Source organism: Haematobia irritans, chromosome 5 (genome assembly GCF_050003625.1).
Source record: "Haematobia irritans isolate KBUSLIRL chromosome 5, ASM5000362v1, whole genome shotgun sequence".
Classification (NCBI taxonomy): Eukaryota; Metazoa; Arthropoda; class Insecta; order Diptera; family Muscidae; genus Haematobia; species Haematobia irritans.
This window is the reverse complement of record NC_134401.1, coordinates 148705352-148729501: the sequence shown is the minus strand read 5'-3', so window position 1 is coordinate 148729501 and position 24150 is coordinate 148705352. Positions and strand designations below refer to the sequence as shown.

The following is a 24150-nucleotide window of genomic DNA, read 5'->3' as shown; positions in this document are numbered from 1 at the left end:
TGCTATAGAAATAAAATTTTAACAAATTTTTCTATAGAAATAAAATTTTGACAAAGTTTTCTATAAAATAAAATTTTTGTAAAATTTTCTAAAGAACTAAAATTTTGACAAAATTTTCTATGGAAATAAAATTTTGTTAAATTTTTTTATATAAATAAAATGTTGACAAAATTTTCTCTAGAAATAAAATTGTGACAAAATTTTCTATAGAAATAAAATGTTAACAAAATTTTCTATAAAAAATAACATTTTTACAAAATTTCCTATAGAAATAAAATTGTGACAAAATTTTCTATAGAAATAAAATTTTTACAAAATTTCCTATAGAAATAAAATTGTGACAAAATATTCCATAGAAATAAAATTATGACAAAATCTTCTATAGAAATAAAATGTTGACAAAATTTTCTATAGACAAACAAGTAAGGAAAGTCTAATGTCGGGCGGGGCCGACTATATTATACCCTGCACCACTTTGTAGATCTAAATTTTCGATACCATATCTCATCCGTCAAATGTGTTGGGGCTATATATAAAGGTTTGTCCCAAATATATACATACAATGCATAGCTACAATGCTAATTATACTCCCTGTGCAAAATTTCAACTAAATCGGAGCAAAAAATTGGCCTCTGTGGTCATTTGAGTGTAAATCGGGCGAAAGCTATATATGGCAGCTATATCTAAATCTGAACCGATTTCAACCAAATTTGGCACGCATAGCTACAATGCTAATTATACTCCCTGTGCAAAATTTCAACTAAATCGGAGCAAAAAATTGGCCTCTGTGGTCATTTGAGTGTAAATCGGGCGAAAGCTATATACGGGAGCTGTATCTAAATCTGAACCGATTTCAACCAAATTTGACACGCATAGCTACAATGCTAATTCTACTCCCTGTACAAAATTTCAACTAAATCGGAGCAAAAAATTGGCCTCTGTGGGCAAATGAGTGTAAATCGGTCGAAAGCTATACATGGGAGCTATATCTAAATCTGAACCGATTTGGCTGATATTTTGCATGTTTTTCGAGACTCATCAAATATTCGGATGTACGGAATTTGAGGAAGATCGGTTGATATACACGCCAATTATGACCAAATCGGTGAAAAATATATATGGCAGATATATCTAAATCTGAACCGATTTTTTCCAAAATCAATAGGGATCATCTTTGAGCCGAAACAGGACCCTATACCAAATATTAGGACAATCGGACTAAAACTGCGAGCTGTACTTTGCACACAAAAATACATCAACAGACAGACGGACATCGCTAAATCGACTCAAAATTTAATTCTAAGACGATCAGTATACTCTTGAAATAAAATTGTGACAAAATTTTCTATAGAAATAAAATTTTAACAAAATTTTCTATAGAAATAAAATTTTGACAAAATTTTCTATAAAAACTAAAATTTTTACAAAGTTTCCTATAGAAATAAAATTGTGACAACATTTTCTGTAGAAATAAAATTTTGACAAAATCTTCTATAGAAATAAAATGTTGACAACATTTTCTATAGACAAAAAAAAATTGACAAAATTTTCTCTAAAAATAAAATTTTGACAAAATTTTTTATAGAAATAAAATTTTTACAAAATTTTCAATAGAAATAAAATTTTGACTAAATTTTCTATAGAAATAAAATTTTGACAAAATCTTCTATAGAAATAAAATTTTGATAAAATTTCCTTATAAATTAAATTTTGCCAAATTTTTCTATAGAAATAAAATTTTGCCAAATTTTTCTATGGAAATACAATTTTCACAAAGTTGTCTATAAAAATAGATTTTTTTTATAATTTTCTATATAAATAAAATGTTTACAAAATTTTCTATAGAAATAAAATGTTGACAAAATTTTCTATAGAAATAAAATTTTGACAAAGTTTTCTATAGAAATAAAATTTTGATAAAATTTTTGTACAGGAATAACATTTTGATAAAATTTTCTAGAGGAATAAATTTTGGTAAAATTTTCTATTCTCAAGGAGCAATTTAACGTTTCGATTGTGCCTTGTTGTACCAACGAATCCATAAATCAAACACCTTTTCCCAATCGATTTTTTGAAATTTGTTTAATAGAAAGTTTTTCAGTGTATTATTTTTTCAATTAACTTATTTACATGTCATATCTGACAAAAGTGAATTAGCATTATTAAATCGAAGTATCACTTTGTAATCCAATATTGAAATGAAACCCCTTTTAACGCATGTACCTTCAAGTGAAACCTTTAGACCATCAATTAATCAATTAAATTAAATTATATTAATAACCGCTTATCACACTACAAAAATCTAACGAAATATCCTACATTGCTCTGTAGCAAATGTGGTTAACAAACCCATAAACAATTTAGTTTCATAGTTTAACTCCATCTAAATTAATATATACAAAATGTTTAAACGATTATTATTTTGCGGTGTCGTCGTCTGCCTCACCATATACCTAATTAATGGCAAACCTTCAAATTCACTTTTACCCCAATGGCTTGGTGAACAAAATCAAGACCTTTTAGAATATACAAACGTAGTCCTATATATGGCAACGAATTATATTGGACCTAAAACTAATACCCTCGTTATAATGGAGACTTGTGTAGTATCATGTGATCAACATCAACTATATCATACAACTGTCTTAAAATATTTCATTAATAATCTTCAATATTCCTTGGCAATTCAGTTATTTTTTGGTTACCAAGATGAAAAACCATGGGATTATAATATGCTATTGGTGTCATCGTATTGGGATTTTGAGTTGAGTATTAACAAAACAGATATTTTTCAATAATGCCTAAAGAGATAACAATGCCCTTCGAAATCAAATTTCATATGAAGATACAATTTGTTTAGCAGTACCGGGTGACTTATTTGTATTGCAAACAACTTCAGCCTGACTGATTTATTTCAGTGTCCGTTCATTTTATTGTGTTATTTGTGTTTACTTTTCAGAACTCTTCGCTTTCGTATACCATCCACTAAACATGAACGTCAATTTTATTTTTTCATTATTTTCACCTCATTCTTCGACGATCAAGAAGATTACGAAGGCGATATATATGGAATATTTGATCTGTGTAACTTTTTCAAAATTCGAAATGTTGTCATCATGAATAGGCCACTGAATCAAACATATATCAGCTTTTTCACCTATCGCATAGATTCCAGCAAAATATGTGGTGAAAAATTTACAATTGAGGAAATTAATCGCTATGAAAATGGTTATCTCCAAAGACCTTTTCTATTTCCAAATCATCAGACAAATTTTCATGGTTGTTCATTGATCATTTGTTGTCACATCATACCGCCATTTTTGACATTTAATGGAGATGTGCATAATGATGGTCATCTTAAAGATGTTAAACGTTTGGGTGGCATCGAAGGAGAAATTTTAAAATTAGTAGCCCAGACATTAAATTTGAAACTGGTTTTACGATTTACACCTGATGTGTATAACAAGGAGGACGGTTCTCGAAATACCACAGGATGTTTAAATGATGTAAGTGTACGAAAATCCTTCAAGATCTTGTATCACAATATATTTTGTAAACCATTAATCAAATGAAAAAACAATTTTCTATAGAAATAAAATGTTGACAAATTTTCCAACAGAAATAAAATTTTGTCAAAATTTTCTATAGGAATAAAATTTTGAAAAAAATTTCTAAAGAACTAGAATTTTGATAAAATTTTCTAACGTCAAAAAATTTTTATAAACAATTGCTATGGACAAAAAAATTTTGACAAAATTCTCTACACGGACGAAAAAGACTGTTTTTCATATGTTTGGGTGTAAAAATTATAAGTTTGGAATTCAATTTTTTTAATACAATATTTTTAAGTGCAAGCATATAATATTCATAAACTAGCATAACATGTTTGGGACATATGTGTTAATACGTTGGAACATATTATGTTTGGGACATAAAATATTTGTAAATATAATATCCTTAGATGCAAACATATATTAATTTGGAAATAGCGTATAAACATATATGTATTTAGAAATAGAGACCTAGAGAATATGCTGCAAGTAAAATAATGGAAGTAACCAATTGGCGCCATAAAAATATATCCACACAAAGAAAATTTCATTAAATTTTTTTTCTACCAGTGCATGCCTTAAGGTAAAACATAATATGTTTGAACAATACAAACAATATTTTGTTTGCACCATTCCTGAAAATATATATGCTTGAAGCAAAATGTGTTTGGGGTACATGTTACAGAAGCGATTTTTTTTGAGGGTGTATAGGAATAATATTTTGACAACATTTTCTATAGAAAAAAATTTTGAGAAAACTTTCTATAAAAATTTAAGCCTGACAAAATTTTCTATAGAAAACAATTTTTGACAACATTTTCTATAGAAAAAAATTAGACATTTTCTATAGACGAAAAATTTTGACAAACATTTTTATAGAAGTAAAATATTTCTATAGAAATGAAATTTTGAGACAACTTTCTATAGAAATAAAATTGTGAGAAATTTTTCCGAAGTAATACAATTTTGAAAACTTTTCTATAGAAATAAAATTATGAGAAAATTTTCGATAGAAATAAAATTTTGACAAAATTTTAATACACACAAAAAATAATTTTTGGGTTCAATCACGAAAGTAATTGATCCAATTAATTTTTATTGAAATCTCTTCAATCACAGAAATGATGACCAATTAAAAAGTTAATTGGTACTAAAAATTTTTGTTTTAATTAAAAAAAATGTTGAATAACTTAAATAATATTTTGGCAAAATTTCATATACGAGTAGAGAAGAAATTTTGACAAACTTTCCTATAGAGATTAAATTTTGACAAACTTTCGTATAGAGATTAAATTTTGAGAAAGTCTTCAATTAAAATAAAATTTTGACAAAAATTTCTATAGAGATGAAACTTTGACCAAATTTCTTATCGAAATGAAATTTTGAGAAAATTTCCTATAGAGATGAAATTTTGAGAAAATTTCCTATTGAAATAAAATTTTAAGAAAGTTGTCTACAGAAATAAAAATTTGAAAAAATTTCTATAGAAATACAATTCTGACAAAATTGAGAATGTTTTCTATAGGAATCAGGAAATTAAAAAAAAAATCTAAAAATAAAATTTTGAGAATGTTTTCTATAGAAATAAAATTTTGAGAATGTTATCTATAGGAATAAGACAATTTTCGTTAAAATTTTCTATAGAAATAAAATTTTGACAAAATTTTCCATAGAAATAAAATTTTGACAAAATTATCTATAGAAATAAAATTTTGACAAAATCTCTTATAGAAATACAATTTTGACAAAATTTTCCATAGAAATAAAATTTTTACAAAATTTTCTACAGAAATAAAATTTTGAATAAATTTTCTATAGAAATAAAATTTTGAGAAAGTTTTCAATAGGAATAAGAAAGAAAAATTTCTATAAAAATAAAATTTCCCGTAGAGATGAAATTTTGTGAAAATTTCCCATAGAGATGAAATTTTGACAAACCTTCCTATAGAGATGAAATTTAGAGAAAGTTTTCAATTAAAATATAATTTTGACAAAAATTTCCGTAGAGATGAAACTTTGACCAAATTTCTTATCGAAATGAAATTTTGAGAAAATTTCATATAGAGACGAAATTTTGAGAAAATGTCCTATTGAAATAAAATTTTAAGAAAGTTGTCCATAGAAATAAAATTTTGACAAAATTTTCTATAGAAACAAAATTTTGACAACATTTCTTAAAGAAATTAAATTTTGAGAAAATTTACTATAGAGATGAAATTTTTACAAAATTTTTACAAAATAAATAAAATGTTGATAAAAATCTATAGGAATAAAAATTTTAAAAAATTTCTATAGAAATACAATTTTGACAAAATTGAGAAAGAAAATAAAAAAAATCTAAAAATAAAATTTTGAGAATGTTTTCTATAGAAATAAAATTTTGAGAATGTTTTCTATAGAAATAACATTTTTAAAAAATTTTCCACAGAAATAAAATTTTGACAAAATTATCAATAGAAATAAAATTTTGACAAAATTTTCTATAGAAATACAATTTTTACAAAATTTTCCATAGAAATAAAATTTTGACAAAATTTTCTATAGAAATAAAATTTTGACAAAATTTCCTATAGAAATACAATTTTGACAAAATTCTCCATAGAAATAAAATTTTTACAAAATTTTCTATAGAAATAAAATTTTGAGAAAGTTTTCAATAGGAATAAGAAAGAAAATTTTCTATAAAAATAAAATTTCCCGTAGAGATGAAATTTTGACAAAATTTCCTATAGAGATGAAAGTTTGAGAAAATTTATTAAAGAAATCCAATTTTGAGAAAATTTACTATAGAGATGAAATTTTGACAAAATTTCCTACATAAATAAAATGTTGAAAAAATCTATAGGAATAAAAATTTGAAAAAATTCTATAGAAATACACTTTTGACAAAATTGTGAAAGTTTTCTATAGGAATCAGAAAATTAAAAAAATCTAAAAATAAAATTTTGAGAATGTTTTCTATAGAAATAAAATTTTGAGAATGTTTTCTATAGAAATAAAATTTTGAGAAATTTTCCATAGAAATAAAATTTTCTAGAGAAATAAAATTTTGACAAAATTTTCTATAGAAGTAAAATTATGATAAAATTTTCCATAGAAATACAATTTTTACAAAATTTTCCATAGAAATAAAATTTTGACAAAATTTTCTATAGAAATAAAATTTTGACAAAATTTCCTATAGAAATAAAATTTTTACAAAATTTTCTACAGAAATAAAATTTTTACAAAATTTTCTATAGAAATAAAATTTTGAGAAAGTTTTCAATAGGAATAAGAAAGAAAAATTTCTATAAAAATAAAATTTTCCGTAGAGATGAAATTTTGAGAAAATCTCCTATAGACATGAAATTTTGACAAAAGTTCCTATAGAGATGAAATTTTGAGAAAATTTTCTATAGGAACTAACTTTTGGGAATATTTGCGATAGAAAAAAATTTTTGAGAAAATATTCAATGCAAAAAAAAATTACAAAATTTTGTATGTAAATTTCAATTTTGACAAAATTTTCTACAGAAAACAACATTTTGAAAAAATTCAGTTTAGAACAAAAATTGTGACGAAATTTTCTATAGAGATGACATTTTGACACGCTTTCCTATAGATATGAAATTTTGATAAAATTTCTTAAAGAAATTAAATTTTGAGATTGATTGAAAAAAATCTAAAAATAAAATTTTGAGAATATTTTCTATAGAAATAAAATTTTGAGAATGTTTTTATAGGAATAAGACAATTTTCGTTAAAATTTTCTATAGAAATAAAATTTTGACAAAATTATCTATAGAAATAAAATGTTGACAAAATTTCCTATAGAAATAAAAATTTTACAAAATTTTACAAAAAATTTTCTACAGAAATAAAATTGTGAGAAATTTTTCTATAGGAATAAAATTTTGACAAAATTTTGAAAAAATTTTCTACAGAAATAAAATTGTGAGAAATTTTTCTATAGAAATAAAATTTTGTGATAATTTTCTATAGAAATAAAATTTTTACAAAATTTTATACAGAAATACAATTTTGAATAAATTTTCAATCGAAATAAAATTTTGAGAAAGTTTTCTATAGAAATACAATTTTGACAAAATTTTCTACAGCAATAAAATTGTGAGAAATTTTTCTATAGGAATAACATTTTGAGATAATTTTCTATAGAAATTAAATTTTTACAAAATTTTCTACAGAAATAAAATTTTGAATAAATTTTCTATAGAAATAAAATTTTGAGAAAGTTTTCTATAGAAATACAATTTTGACAAAATTTTCCATAGAAATAAAATTTTGACAAAATTATCTATAGAAATAAAATTTTGACAAAATCTCCTATAGAAATACAATTTTGACAAAATTTTCCATAGAAATAAAATTTTTACAAAATTTTCTACAGAAATAAAATTTTGAATAAATTTTCTATAGAAATAAAATTTTGAGAAAGTTTTCAATAGGAATAAGAAAGAAAAATTTATATAAAAATAAAATTTCCCGTAGTGATGAAATTGTGAGAAAATTTCCTATAGAGATGAAATTTGACAAAATTTCCTACAGAGATGAAATTTTGACAAAAGTTCCTATAGAAATTATATTTTGAGAAAATTTTCTATAGGAACTAACTTTTAGAAATATCTGCGATAGAAAAAAATTTTTGAGAAAATATTCTATGCAAAAAAAAATACAAACTTTTGTATGGAAATTTCAATTTTGACAAAATTTTCTGCAGAAAAAACATTTTGAAAAAATTTCGTTTAGAACAAAAATTTTTACAAAATTTTCTATTGAGATGACATTTTGACACACTTTCCTATAGATATGAAATTTTGATAAATATTCTTAAAGAAATTAAATTTTGAGATTGATTGAAAAAAAAATCTAAAAATAAAATTTTGAGAATGTTTTCTATAGAAATAAAATTTTGAGAATGTTTCTATAGGAATAAGACAATTTTCGTTAAAATTTTCTATAGAAATAAAATTTTGACAAAATTATCTATAGAAATAAAATGTTGACAAAATTATCTATAGAAATAAAATGTTGACAAAATTTTCTATAGAAATAAAAATTTTACAAAATTTTACAAAAAATTTTCTACAGAAATAAAATTGTGAGAAATTTTTCTATAGGAATAAAATTTTGACAAAATTTTCCATAGGAATAAAATTTTGACAAAATTTTCCATAGAAATAAAATTTTGAAAAAATTTTCAAAGAAATAAAATTGTGAGAAATTTTTCTATAGAAATGCAATTTTGTGATAATTTTCTATAGAAATAAATTTTTTACAAAATTTTCTACAGAAATAAAATTTTGAATAAATTTTCTATAGAAATAAAATTTTGAGAAAGTTTTCTATAGAAATACAATTTTGACAAAATTTTCCATAGAAATAAAATTTTGACAAAATTTTCTACAACAATAAAATTGTGAGAAATTTTTCTATAGGAATAAAATTTTGAGATAATTTTCTATAGAAATTAAATTTTTACAAAATTTTCTACAGAAATAAAATTTTGAATAAATTTTCTATAGAAATAAAATTTTGAGAAAGTTTTCTGTAGGAATAAGAAAGAAAAATTTCTATAAAAATAAAATTTCCCGTAGAGATGAAATTTTGAGAAAATTTCCTATAGAGATGAAATTTGACAAAATTTCCAACAGAGATGAAATTTTGACAAAAGTTACTATAGAAACGAAATTTTGAGAAAATTTTCTATAGGGAATATCTGCGATAGAAAACAATTTTTGAGAAAATATTCTATGGAAAAAAATATACAAAATTTTGTATGGAAATTTCAATTTTGACAAAATTTTCTACAGAAAAAATATTTTGAAAAAATTTTGACAAAATTTTCTATGGAGATGACATTTTGACACACTTGCCTATAGATATGAAATTGTGATAAAATTTCCTATTGAGATGAAATTTTGGCAAAATTTCCTATAGAGAAGAAATTTTGAGAAATGTTTCTATAGAGATGAAATTTTGACAAAATTTCCTATAGAAATGAAAGTTTGAGAAAATTTTCTATAGAAATGAAATTTCGATAAAATTTTCAATAGAAATAAAATTTTGAGAAAGTTTCCTATAAGAATAGAATTTTAATAAAAAGTTCTATAGAATGAAAAATGTGTTCAAATAAATAATAAAAATAAATAAAAAATGTTATAAAATTTTGATTGAAAACCATTTTTGTGAAATTTTTTCTATGAATGCTTACTTTCTGTACTATTTCTTTTTAGGTGGCAGAAAATCTTGCTCAAATGGCTATAGGAGGTCTAAGTGCTTTTATACCTCTATCAGAAAAATTTAGTGTATCCTATGCTCATCATACATCTCCGTATGTGTTTATCATACGCGGTAGCCGCTTTTTTGGACCCATACAACAATTGTTCTTTCCCCTGGAACCTACGGCCTGGTGGGCCATAGGTTTTCAATTAGTGATTATAATAGTGGCTTTGGAAATTGTTCTGAATTTTGTCAAACCAACGTGGCGTGATTTCATCTTGGGTTCCCGCAATAAATATCCTATAAGAAATTTATTCGTGACACTCATAGGTAATACACTACCAAACTCGGTTATACCACGTCGAAACTTTGCCCGTTTCCTATTAATGGCCTGGTTATTATGGTGTTTTGAATTGCGGAATTTCTATCAAGGGAAATTATTTGATAGTCTACGATTGATAAAACGTCAACCATCACCCAAGACCATAGGGGAATTGATTGAGAACGATTATACCTTGCTAGCATTTCGTCGTAGTCGATTTTATCCAGAAAATAAAACAAAAATTATCCACCACATTAGCAATCGCCTGGATATGATTAATGAAAGTGAAGAACGTTTGACAGCTACCGCCATGCTTGACTATTTGGCCTATTACAATATGATGCATTGGAATATAAGTTCTTTGACCCATGTCAAAGAGGTTATCTATCTCTATCAATGTGTTATGGTTTTTCCGAAATATTCAATATTTTTATCAAGTTTCAATACTAAATTCAAATTTCTTTCCAGTGCTGGCATTACGGCATATAAAGCTCGCCAACATGTACATCCCTTCTTCTACAATACTAATTTTCATATTCATAGTGATAAAGTATCTGGAATATCACAAAAAAATTTAATTGGTCTATATTACAATTATGTCATAATGTCAACTATATCTATATTTTTCTTTATTTTGGAATTATTATCGAGCCGATGCAAGAAGGTGAAAATATTTTTAGATTATTTCCATTAAGAATTGCTTGGCAAATACAGTATGTCAAGAACGACTATTTATATGAATGCACACACATAAAAATATATGACCACAATTTTGATCGATTAAAATTTTAAATGTATTTAAAAACTTAATTAATTTTATTACACTTTTAATAAAAACATAAAATAGTTAAAAAAAAAAAACTTTCTAATTTAATATGATGTAAGTATGGGTTATAGTTTCTTGATATATATTCTTCATGTTTTATTATAACAAGGAAAAGAATTTGAAGCAAATAAAATAAAAACAAATTAAAAAGTGTAACTCGATTCATAACCTTAGGGGCAAGGTATATTTAGGAAGGTAGTTTCAAACTATCAGATGATTACAATTTTTTCATTTGAGCAGAACTTTGATTGTCGGTACCTGCTTAATGGCATAGGCATCATGATTATATATCATTGAATTAAATATTATGGTTTCTTCCCATCTATAAGAATTTATTTTTTCTCTGTTTGAGTTATCTTCACAATGAGCACACATCGTAGCTTTTACCCCCTACGAAAATGTTGCTAGCTACGCCAATGTTCAATAGACAATTGTGACAAATAAAAATAAAAATTCAAAATAAAATTATTTTATACCAAAAATTTTGAATTTTCAATTTGCTTTAAATTTATGACAGAAAAGTATCGAAATAAATTATCCTGATAATTGATGGTAAGAATTACTTCAATTATTCTTGTAGACCGTATCATATTTCGAAGCATACATCGATCATTTCCATATTTTCTCTATTTTAAATTTCCAACTCGTTGAACATATCGTTCAACAAGTGAGAAATTTAATTCAATTTGACTGACAATCAAAGTTTCAATATGGCGACTGACATTTTTGTTTTTGTAATACTAAAACTACCTTACTAAATCTGCCTTGCTTAGGGGCTTTATCTAGAGCTGCAAGACTATCGATATTGCATTCAGAAATAAAGTCATTCGTGACGGAATTCAAGACAGTTCACAGAAAAAAATTTCACGAAAATTCTCTGATTTACTTGAGATTTACAGAGAACACGCCGCACAGTGTGTCCTTCCCATACATTCGACGGCCAAAAATAGAAGGAGTTGTACGAGAGTAATGAAATTTGGCACGAGTTCCTAATATAATAGAATTAAGAAAATTTCAAAGTATCGACAAAATCGGTTCAGATTTAGATATAGCTCCCATATATATCTTTCGTCCGATATGCACTTATACGGCCCTAGAAGCCAGAGTTTTACCCCAATTTGGTTGAAATTTTGCACTAGGAGTACAATGAGTAGCATAGTCTAGTGTGCCAAATTTTATTGAAATCGGTTCAGATTTAGATATAGCTCCCATATATATCTTTCGTCCGATATGAACTTATACGGCCCTAGAAGCCAGAGTTTTACCCCAATTTGGTTGAAATTTTGCACTAGGAGTACAATGAGTAGCATAGTCTAGTGTGCCAAATTTTATTGAAATCGGTTCAGATTTAGATATAGCTCCCATATATATCTTTCGTCCGATATGAACTTATACGGCCCTAGAAGCCAGAGTTTTACCCCAATTTGGTTGAAATTTTGCACTAGGAGTACAATGAGTAGCATAGTCTAGTGTGCCAAATTTTATTGAAATCGGTTCAGATTTAGATATAGCTCCCATATATATCTTTCGTCCGATATGAACTTATACGGCCCTAGAAGCCAGAGTTTTACCCCAATTTGGTTGAAATTTTGCACTAGGAGTACAATGAGTAGCATAGTCTAGTGTGCCAAATTTTATTGAAATCGGTTCAGATTTAGATATAGCTCCCATATATATCTTTCGTCCGATATGAACTTATACGGCCCTAGAAGCCAGAGTTTTACCCCAATTTGGTTGAAATTTTGCACTAGGAGTACAATGAGTAGCATAGTCTAGTGTGCCAAATTTTATTGAAATCGGTTCAGATTTAGATATTGCTCCCGTATATATCTTTCCCATACAAATAATATTTCAAAAATGCCATATCTTCTGTAAATTTATAACTAGAATGTTTATTTTTCGTAAAAATGCATACAGCATCTATTAAATGCTGTTTTGAAAATATGAAGAAAATCAGCCCACTGTAACACCCGTCCCCCGTACAACCACCATACAAAAATTGTACAGTTCACTCTATTTAATTTATTAACAACATTTTCACATCTTCGTGATAATCTAATTTTTTAAGTTTCAATTTCGTTCTTAATGAATTGATGTATGGGTCGGAGGATATCAACAAATGATGCATTACGTCTTCGTTAGTAGAACAGCGAGTCTTGCGCGAGTTATATAGCCTATAACGTTTATAGTCTTTATTCCTCGCTTCCTGCTTCATTATGGTATGTAAAAATTTATTTAAAAAAAATAATAACTGATATATATAGCGTTATATTTTCTAATTTTGCAAAAATAAAATGCACATCAACATAGGTTCTATTTTTAGAATGACTGCAAGAACTGCTACAATTTTAAAAGATTCTACACATTGCGTGTAATAATAAGTGACGTTATTATTCATTCAATTCCAACGTCTTTAATAGCTCAGTGGATAGAGTTGGCGGCTGGTGTGCGAACATCTGGAGTTCGAGCCCAACTCATGCTCAAGTTTTCATTATGGTATGTAAAAATTTATTTAAAAAAAATAATAACTGATATGATTTTAATTTCAGTGTACGAGCACTTTATACACAATTATCTTACAACTATACTATTTATAGTAATAGACATGCACACAGGCAAAACAACAACTCGTAAAATAACGCATAACTCATATTTTTTACTGTAATTTTTTGGTTTTCCATTGTTTTTTGGCCGCGGGCAAATATGGGCACAATTTTTTTTTTTGAATCTGTTAGCTGAGACCCTCAGCTTTAATTTGGTATAGGACTCCATGTTTCGCACTGCTTCGCACACAACTAAAAGTTTAACGGAAAATCATAAATGTTTATTTTTTTGGCCCAAAATAAAAAAAAAAAAATAATTTGTTGTTTTTTTTTTTTAATTTTTATTTTTTTTTTTAACTTACATAATGCTTGATGCCTATTTAAAGTGAAAAAAATTTCTATAAGGTACACCCGGTGTATAGTTTATAAGTAACAATGTTTTAAATATGACATAGAAAACTAACCTATTTGAGACTTGTTCACATATGTCAACTTTGCGCTGCTCGGGACAGAAAACCAATGGAGATATTTGCATAAAATTTTACACACACGACCTTTGTAATATAGTTTAACCAACTGTGCAAAAATCATCAAAATCGGAGAGCAGGTCCAAAATGATTTATTGCCGCAGCGGACACAGTGTGCGCCGTGAGGTTATGCATTTATTATGGAATACCTAATTTTTTAATATTTGGACGGGAAGAGCGACCTCCTCTTGCCAGAATTTTGGAAAATTGGAACAAATTATCAGATTTGCTTGATATTTGGCCGTGGAGAGAGGCCTTCCCTTTGTCCGACAGTGAAAAAACTAAAATTTGTCGACTTACTAAAATTTTACGGAGAACTTGGGGGAGATTATGAAATTTATATGAGGTATATGATTTTTTAATATTTGGTCGGGGAAAAATAAAAGGGCACAGGGAGACCTCATTTCTCCTCAAGTACATACCGTGAAACAATTTAACTTTTCCACTTTACTTGAAATTTACAGAGGATGTGGGATAGGTTATATTATGTTATAATGGATAGCTGATTTTGTGATATTCGGAAGGGAAGAGGGGCTTCCCCTTTCATGAGATTTTCTGGGACGTCCACACAATAGACGCTATATCATTTTTTCCATGTTGGGACGGGGAGGGAGACCTCCTCTAAAACTGAAAAAACTAGAATTCTCAAGATTACTTGAAATTTACAAAGGCCGTAGGGGAAGTTTATGAAATCAATATGGTGTACTTGATTTTTGGGTATTTGGACGGGAACCATCTCCTTGCCCCACACTACGAAACTTGAAGGGAAGTTTGCAGATTTTCTTGGAATTTGCAGAGACGTCCCTTTACAAAAAATAGAGCAAAATCTAACCTTCTGCGATTTACTTTAAAGTGGGAGAAGATGATTAAATTTATACAGGGTACATGCTTTTTCAATGTTTGGTTGGGGAAGGGGAATATTGAAGTTGGGTAGTTTGTGAAATAAATATAGGGTACGTGAATTTACGATATCTGCTCGGGGAGTAGCGAAGGAGGGGGGTTCCATTATGCCCAATTTTTTGAAAATGGGAACTCGGTACATAATTTTATGATTTTTTCACAGGCTTCTGCCAGACTTTTTTAATTAAAAAAAAAAAACTTAAATTTACTTGACAGGCAACTTAGAGCATGCTTCATTTTCCGGTATATGTTGAGGAAAGGCATATTCTCCGTGTCCAACACTTTAACAAATGTTAATATGGTCAATTTTTAAGTACTTTTACTTTTTCCAATTTATTGGACAGTATGTTGAGGAGAAGTATACCTCCCCTTGACAAACCACGCTTGAAATTCACAGGATATGTAGAAGATTGTCCAACGATTTGAATACAGAACAATTAAAAAAATATTGGGTGAAAAGGAACACCCCCTACCCGACGTTTTTTACGCCGGTCCGTTTTACATCTGCATAACCGCCCTATTTCTGTATATAAACGAAAATTCAAGTAGTCCGATTTTTTTGAAATGTATCGTGTGTGGAAACCATGGAGTGATTAATCAGTACTTCAGTTTTTGTGCCAGACTTCCCCTGACCCTACTTTTCGCAAGAGTTCAATTTTTTTCGAATTTGTTTTCAGATCGAAGGATATGGTTGACTAAGCTAACGAAAATATGCTTCGAGAGGCGCAGCGAAGTGGGCCGGGTTACTCTAGTATTCTATATTGTAGTCTATATTGTATTTTTATTTTATTTTTAAGAATTTTAATTTTTATTCAGAAGCCTATAGTTAAGATTTATTATTACTGTGTAATATAGGCCACTAGACCTTTGTATTATATTGAAAAAATAAATTTTTGTAAAAAAAACCAAAAACAGAAATAAGATTTTAACAAAATTTCCTATAGAAATAAAATGTTGACACAATTTTCTATACAAATAAGATTTTGACAAAATTTTCTATATAAATAAGATTTTTACAAAATTTCCTATAGAAATACAATTTTGACAAATTTTTTATAGAAATAAAATTTTGACAAAATTTTCTATAGAAATACAATTTTGATAAAATTTTCAATAGAAATAAAATTTTCACAAAATTTCCTATACAAATAAAATTTTGTCAAAAATTTTCTATAGAATTAAAATGTTGACAAAAATTTCTATAAAAATAGAATGTTTGCCAAATTTGCTATAGAAATAAAATTTCGTCAAAATTTTCTATAGAATTAAAAATTTGACAAATTTTTCTATAAAAATAGAATTTTGGCAAAATTCTCTATAGAAATAAGATTTTCACAAAAATTTCTGTAGAAATAAGATTTTTACAAAATTTCCTATAGAAATAAAATTTTAACAAAATTTTTTATAGAAATAAAATTTTGACAAAATTTTCCGTAGAAAAAAAATGTTGATAAAATTTTCTATAGAAATAAAATTTTGACAAAATTTCCTATAGAAATAAAATTATGTCAAAATTTTCTATAGAAATAAAATTTTGACAAAATTTTCTATAGAATTAAAATGTTGAAAAAAATTTCTATAAAAATAGAATTTTGGCAAAATTCTCTATAGAAATAAAATTTCAACAACATTTTCTATAGAAATAAAATTTTGACCAAATTTTTCATAGAAATAAAATTTACTATAGAAATGACATTTTGACAAAATATTCTATGGAAATAAAATTTTGACAAAATTTTCTATAGAATTAAAATTTTAACAACATTTTCTATAGAAATAAAATTTTGACAAAATTTTCCATAGTTATAAAATTTTGACAAAATTTCCATAGAAATAAAATTTTGATAAAATTTTTTTGTTTGGTAGTTTGTGGTAAAATGTTCTCCAAATTTTGGTAGATTATTTATGCCTCAAGTGGCAACCGTGAAGCCATTCCAAATTCATCCGTTTGTGAACAAACAAAATAATCGGGCTTACTTGCCAAAGAGGTTAGCTGAAAATTTACACCTTCGATTGTCAACAGAACTCAAAATAGCTTTTATGGAAATCATTCTGCAATTTTTGAACGGATGAAGACATTTTTTTCTTTGTGTTAAAACTAAAGTGTTACCTTCTATGTTTGCAAGTTTGTGGGTCCCTTGTGGGTTCACGGGCTGACTTGTAGGAGTTGGTCACCTCGGGTGTATGCAATTTTGTTTTAGCTGCCAAATCTGTAATTATGAACCGACTTCGATGATTAGTTTGCTGGATAGGACGTATAAAACTCCAACCTTGCAAATGCTATTATCTCTTGTAATTCACGAGATTTAGGCCCCACAATTTATTTTTATGCAAAATTTTAACAAAATGGGGTAAGTATTATGTATTTTGGGATATAGTTTGACGAGATATGATATCTCATCATGGAGGTTGGTGAACAATGTATTCGGCTACTTCCGACTTTCTTCTTTGTTGCTGTATTCAGTGTTGCCAGTATTGGGGATTTTTCTCCAAATTGGGGATGTTTTTCGTGGATGGGGACGAACATTTTTAGTTGGGGATTTTGTGGGGAATTTCCACAAATTTAGGGATTTTTGTGGGGATTTTTCCAAAATCCGTTCAGTATAACAAATCAGGTTTGCAATAATGATTTTCATAAAATTCTGTTAATGCTAAATTATCAAAAAAAAAATACAAAAGAGTGCAAATGAAACATTTGGAGTAGAAATGGACACAGGATTGTATTTTGGGGATCCAAGTGCTAATTTATAATTTTAATCAGCTAGGTTAGGACATTCTGAAATCATTTTGTCAGGACTCGGTCCTAAATGTGGCCCTCTCATCAGTGTCCATCACTGATTTGGACAATATATCCCATAAATATAGAAATGATGAAGATGTTTCCCCTTCAATTTTATTAGTTGAGTATTTAGAAATAAATTTTTGTCCATAAATACATGGTGACCAAACTCCTCCAAACTCATTTTTAGAACATTTGGAAGACAATCACTGGTCTCCTGGTGTTGTGTTTTGAAATCTTGATCTTATTGGAGCTCGCAATCAATTTTGCAATATTTAAATTATTACCGATATTCTACCGCAGAACCTATTACTTTATTATTATCATTTTTTCATAAAAACTTGTCAAAAATTTATTAGGAATTTTTGTGAGGAATTTTGATTTAAATTGGGGATTTTTGGGGACGAAAGCGTCCTAATTTTGGGGAGAAGAGCCCGAAAAATACTGGCAACACTGGCTATATTCATATAAAAACTCCAATATTTGTTACTAAATGAAAATGTTTTTTATTTAAAATTATTCACTACTTAATTTAGACTCCTTCGTTCATCTAAACAACACACTATTAACCTATAAGTGCACCTCCACCCAAAATGCCGCCACCAATTCCGCCAAAACCCCCAGCTCCACCACTAACATAACGTGCCTTATAACGTCCACCAAAGGCTCCACCAAATCCATGTCCTAGACCACCACCAAATCCTCTGGCACGGACTGTGTAGGACTCACGATAACGATGAAAACCTCCACCAAAGCCGGCACCAGCAAAACCACCTACACCACCAATTAAACCCAAACCGCCACCACCAGCAGCACTTGGTGCTGTAACCACAGGAACAGTTTGTCGAACTTCTTGAATATAGGGTACACTCTGAACAACAGGAATTTGTTGAATAGGCTGAGGATATGAAACCGGGTAGTATGTATCAAATCCACCAGTGGGACCAGTGTTAGAAGATGCTGCTGTAGCTGTAGCTGTGGCAGTTGCACTCGAACCAGCTACAGCAGTAGCCGTTGCTGTTGCACTTGCACTACTTGATCCATCTGCAACAATGGGTGTAGATGCTACCAGCTGCAAAGCCAATAAAAGCAGTATCGAATCTTTTAAAAATCCCATTTTTCTATGATGTTTATATCAGCTATTGATTTTACTTCTAGCCTCCGTATTAGAATGGCAAATTCTGGCATTTAGGCCTTTATAATATTTGAAAAGAAACCATTTTCCAATATTTACCCAAAAGTTTAACATGAAACTGTCAAATCCATGATATTGGGATTTTTTTCTATCTCATTTCGGATATTTGGGATTTTCTGTGAAATTTACCAAGACCAAAAGCCCTTAGAAATGTTCCATGAATGGAACCATAAAATCGTATGTTACCATAACTAAGTGTTAACTGTTGGTCTGATTCACAGCTGCTTTAGAATATAACCTTCATCTTGTGTGGACTAGCAAACATCTAGTGGGGATTTTGTTTATTTGTTAAGAATTAAGTGTTAATTTTTACCAAAAAAAAATACCTCGATGACAGGGTGCTGCAAAAATATGCGCCTTTTTTATACCGTAAACTATGTTACACAGTGGTCAGGGTATAATAACTTTCATGTGCCTACCCGAAATATTGATTTTAGACCCCATAAAATATATACTGTTCGACTCAAAAACCTACCAAATTAAAAAATCTTATTCAGAAGTTGTTGATCGCATTTTTGTGGTTAAAAATATTTTATATTGAATTATAGAATGTTTTGTTAAAATTTTATTGTTATAGAATATTTTGTTAAAATTTTATTTCTGTAGAAAACGTTATCAAAATTTTATTTCTATAGAAAATTTTGTCAACATTTTATTTCTACAGAAAATTTTGTCAACATTTTATATCTATAGAAAATTTTGTCAAAATTTTATTTCTATAGAAAATTTTTTGCAAATTATTATTTCTATAGAAAATTTTGTCAAAATTTTATTTCTATAGAAAATTTTGTCAAAATTTTATTTCTATAGATAATTTTGTCAAAATTTTATATCTATACAAAATTTTGTCAAAATTTTATTTCTATAGAAAATTTTGTCAAAATTTTATTTCTATAGAAAATTTAGTCAAAATTTTATATCTGTAGAAAATTTTGTCAACATTTTATTTCTACAGAAAATTTTGTCAAAATTTTATATCTATAGAAAATTTTGTCAAAATTTTATTTCTATAGAAAATTTTTTGCAAATTATTATTTCTTTAGAAAATTTTGTCAAAATTTTATTTCTATAGAAAATTTTGTCAAAATTTTATTTCTATAGATAATTTTGTCAAAATTTTATATCTATACAAAATTTTGTCAAAATTTTATTTCTATAGAAAATTTTGTCAAAATTTTATTTCTATAGAAAATTTTGTGAAAATTTTATATCTGTAGAAAATTTTGTGAAAATTTTATATCTATAGAAAATTTTGTCAAAATTTTATATCTGTAGAAAATTTTGTCAAAATTTTATTTCTATAGAAAATTTTTGGTTGACCTTTTAGTATAATTATTTGTAGAGTTTGTAAGGCTTGAGGTCATATTGTAATAAAACAAAATAAAATCTAGTTTTTATAGTGTTTTATTTTAAATTCTTTCCAATATTTCGAACACCATCGTTGTCCGTCCTCAGGGAAATTAATTTTTTTTAATAAGACAAAATATCTTGCTCGCCACTGCGTTTGAGTTTACACTGTAAACTCAAACGCAGTGACCTCAAGCCTTACAAACTCTACAAATAAAATTTTTATTTCTATAGAAAATTTTGTCAAAATTTTATTTCTATAGAACATATTGTCAAAATTTTATTTTTATAGCAAATTTTCTCATAATTTTATTTCTAAAGAAAATTTTTTCAACATTTTATTTCTATAGAAAATTTTGTCAAAATTGTATTTCTATAGAAAAATTTGTCAAAATTTTATTTCTATAGAAGATTTTGTCAAAATTTTATTTCTATAGAAGATTTTGTCAAAATTTTATTGCTATAGAAAATTTTGTCAAAATTTTATTTCTATAGAAAATTTTGTCAAAATTTTATTTCTATAGAAAATTTTGTCAAAATTTTATTTCTATAGAAAATTTTGTCAAAATTTTATTTCTATAGAAAATTTTGTCAAAATGTTATTGCTATAGAAAATTTTGTCAAAATTTTATTTCTATAGAAAATTTTGTCAAAATTTTATTTCTATAGAAAATTTTGTCAAAATTTTATTTCTATAGAAAATTTTGTCAAAATGTTATTGCTATAGAAAATTTTGTCAAAATGTTATTGCTATAGAAAATTTTGTCAAAATTTTATTTCTATAGAACATTTTGTCAAAATTTTATTTCTATAGAAAATTTTGTCAACATTTTATATCTATAGAAAATTTTGTTAAAATTTTATTTCTATAGAAGATTTTGTCAAAATTTTATTTCTATAGAAAATGTTGTCAAAATTTTATTTCTATAGAAAATTTTGTCAAAATTTTATTTCTATAGAAAATTTTCTCATAATTTTATTTCTATACAAAATTTTGTCAAAATTTTAATTCTATAGAAAATTTTGTCAAAATTTTATTTCTATAGAAAATTTTTGCAAATTATTATTTCTATAGAAAATTTTGTCAAAATTTTATTTCTATAGAAAATTTTGTCAAAATTTTATTTCTATAGGAAATTTTGTCAAAATTTTATGTCTATAGAAAATTTTGTCAAAATTTTATTTCTATAGAAGATTTTGTCAAAATTTTATTGCTATAGAAAATTTTCTCAAAATTTTATTTCTATAGAAAATTTTGTCAAAACTTTATTTCTATAGAAAATTTTGTCAAAATTTTATTTCTATAGAAAATTTTGTCATTTTTTTTCTACAGAAAATTTTGTCAAAAATTTTATTTCTGTAGAAAATTTTGTCAAAATTTTATTTCTATAGAAAATTTTGTCAAGAAAATTATTTCTATAGAAAATTTTGTCAAAATATTATTTATATAGAAAATTTTGTCAAAAAATTATTTTAAAACAATATACCAAACAGTAAAAAAATCTACCATTTTTGGTAGAATTCTACCAACTGTGGCAACCGTGCTCATGTGTCGATCTAACGCTTGGTGTGCGTCCGTCCGTCTGTCCAAGTAGCCGATTTTGATGAAATTTGGTACAGTATGTTTTTTGGGCAAAAGGACGAACGCTATTGGATTTGGTAGAAATCGGATCAAATTTAGATATTGCTGCCATATATACGTATTGGAGCTCGGCCGAAGCAGGTTTTTTTGGCCGAAGCCGATGTTCGGCAAAAAAAGCAATAATCAGCCGAAACCGAAGCCGATTATTTTCCTCAAATTGTTAATTATAGAAATTTGGTGTGTTTTATAGTTCAATATTAGAAAATTTTTTCAACAAATGCATAAATACAACAATAAAAGGTATTTCAGTCCAGTAGTTTGATATTATAATGACAAAAAATGATTTTTTATATTTTTTTACGTTTTGTTTGTACTGAGTGTTTTGACTGAGACAAATTAAACACATGGATAATTCAATATAAAATAAATTATTCAAAAAGCTTCGGCTTCGGTTAATAGGCCTCTTGACGCCGAAGGCCGATTCGTGGCCGCTTATCGATTTTTGGCCGAATGCCGAAGCCGATGCTTCGGTCGAGCTCTAATATGTATCGCCCAATTTCGACAAATGGGGTCACATTGCACTCTTTTACTAACTGATAGTCGTCAAAGTAATCTTTTTTTCATCACCCTTCAAGTCTGCAAAATTTCATCGAAATCAGCTCAAATTTAAATATAGCTCTCATATATATGTATCGCCGAAATCGGTTCATATTTCAGTGTGAAACCATTTGAAGAAGCTTCACTAGCGGTTCATCAGCGGCACTAGTGGTTCATTCACCCTTAGGAAATATTCTACAATAATAACAAGGTTCTACTGTTTCCAATGCCATAATCGATGTTAGTTAAATTTCAAAACCCCTCCAGGTTACTTATTACAAATGCTTGAACAAGTGAGAAGAGTACTCGATGAACTCTTCCCACCATATTTCACACCTTATTAATTATAATTTTAGCATTATATTGTGGACATTGTTTGAAAAAAGAAAAACCAATAGATTATCTATGGAAAGTAAATATTATTTTGTGGGGGAATTTTGCAGTCTCAAAATAACAAAACTCATTTATTCCACATTCATGAACCGTGGAACACCTAAAGAGAATAGCAAATGGTGCTAATTTGCCAACTAAGTTTTTGCACTAAATCTAATTGCAATTTCCTAATAATATTTTAGAGCTTCCATAAATATGGCTGGACATTGTGATAGATTCTAGTTCAGACATTGCATCGAAACGAAACTCGAGTTTTTATACAGCATAGTGATCTAAAAATCCAGTTCCAAACGCAATGTTATCCTTAAAATGTATAACATTTATGGTGTTTGCTCAACTTGCATGGGCCAGTAAGGAAACATTGGAAATTCTGGCAACCAATCCATCCATTCCCTTAGAATCGAATCCCGAACCGAAAGAAGTAATAAGTACGGAAGCTTTCCCAACTAAAGATACTTCATATAATGGTGATGCATCTCATACTCGCCATACGAGACATTTGGGTGGAGGTATAATTGGAGGTGTAGGTGTTATTGGCATAGGAGGCGTAGGAGGAGGAAGTTTTGTACCACCCCCACCTCCTCCACCACCACCACAACCGATTGTAACAACAATTCCAGTTGTCATTCAAACTGTTCCCAGCTACGTTAGTTACGGAGGAGGATATGGTGGAGGTTATGGCGGTGGATATGGCGGAGGTTATGGTGGTGGATATGGCGGAGGTTATGGTGGAGGTTATGGTGGTGGATATGGCGGAGGTTATGGAGGAGGTTATGGAGGAGGCTATGGCGGTGCGGGATTTGTAAAAATTGTCAAAGGATTTGGATTTATTGGTTAATTGTTGAAATAATTATAATTGTTAAAAATGTTAATAAATGTGAAAATATATAAAATAATTTTGTTTATGTCTTTAAACGAAATTCTCAATAGAAACGTTTGCTGTAACCAATTCCACAAAATGTTTCCTCAACCTACACAGGAAAAAAATCCACGAAAATTTTTCCAATTAAAGTCTTGAGTTTAAAAAAAACATCCAATTAAAAATTTAATTGATTGAACTGTTTTTTTTTTTAACTGAAACAAAAATCAATCACAAAAATTAATAATATCATTAGTTAATTTTTAATTGATTTTTAATTAATTTTTTAATTGATACTATCATTTCTGTTATAGAAGAAATTTCAATTAAAAATTAATTGGATTAATTATTTTCGTGATTGAAGACAAAAACTAATTTCTTGTGTGTAGATATATGACCGATCAAGGTAGTTACTACCACACAAAAAAAATCCCGAAAATTGTTCCAATTAAAATCTTAATTGAGTTTTATAAAATATTCAATTAAAAATTTTATTGATTCAACAAT

At 27.3% G+C, this 24150-nt stretch overlaps 2 protein-coding genes across 2 annotated transcripts; both read left to right on the top strand.

The window, feature by feature from the left end:
• The first annotated feature begins 2402 nt into the window (after positions 1 to 2402).
• On the top strand, positions 2403 to 10843 carry LOC142240114 (uncharacterized). The gene is made up of 3 exons (XM_075311827.1): positions 2403 to 2764; positions 2960 to 3506; positions 9788 to 10843. Exons 1-3 carry the CDS (start codon positions 2403 to 2405, stop codon positions 10787 to 10789), a joined length of 1911 nt encoding a protein of 636 aa, XP_075167942.1. The 3' UTR covers positions 10790 to 10843.
• Positions 10844 to 22860: 12017 nt separating this feature from the next.
• LOC142238608 (uncharacterized) lies at positions 22861 to 23680 on the top strand. The gene is made up of 2 exons (XM_075310301.1): positions 22861 to 23506; positions 23555 to 23680. Exons 1-2 carry the CDS (start codon positions 23080 to 23082, stop codon positions 23620 to 23622), a joined length of 495 nt encoding a protein of 164 aa, XP_075166416.1. The 5' UTR covers positions 22861 to 23079; the 3' UTR covers positions 23623 to 23680.
• The last annotated feature ends 470 nt before the right edge of the window (positions 23681 to 24150 follow it).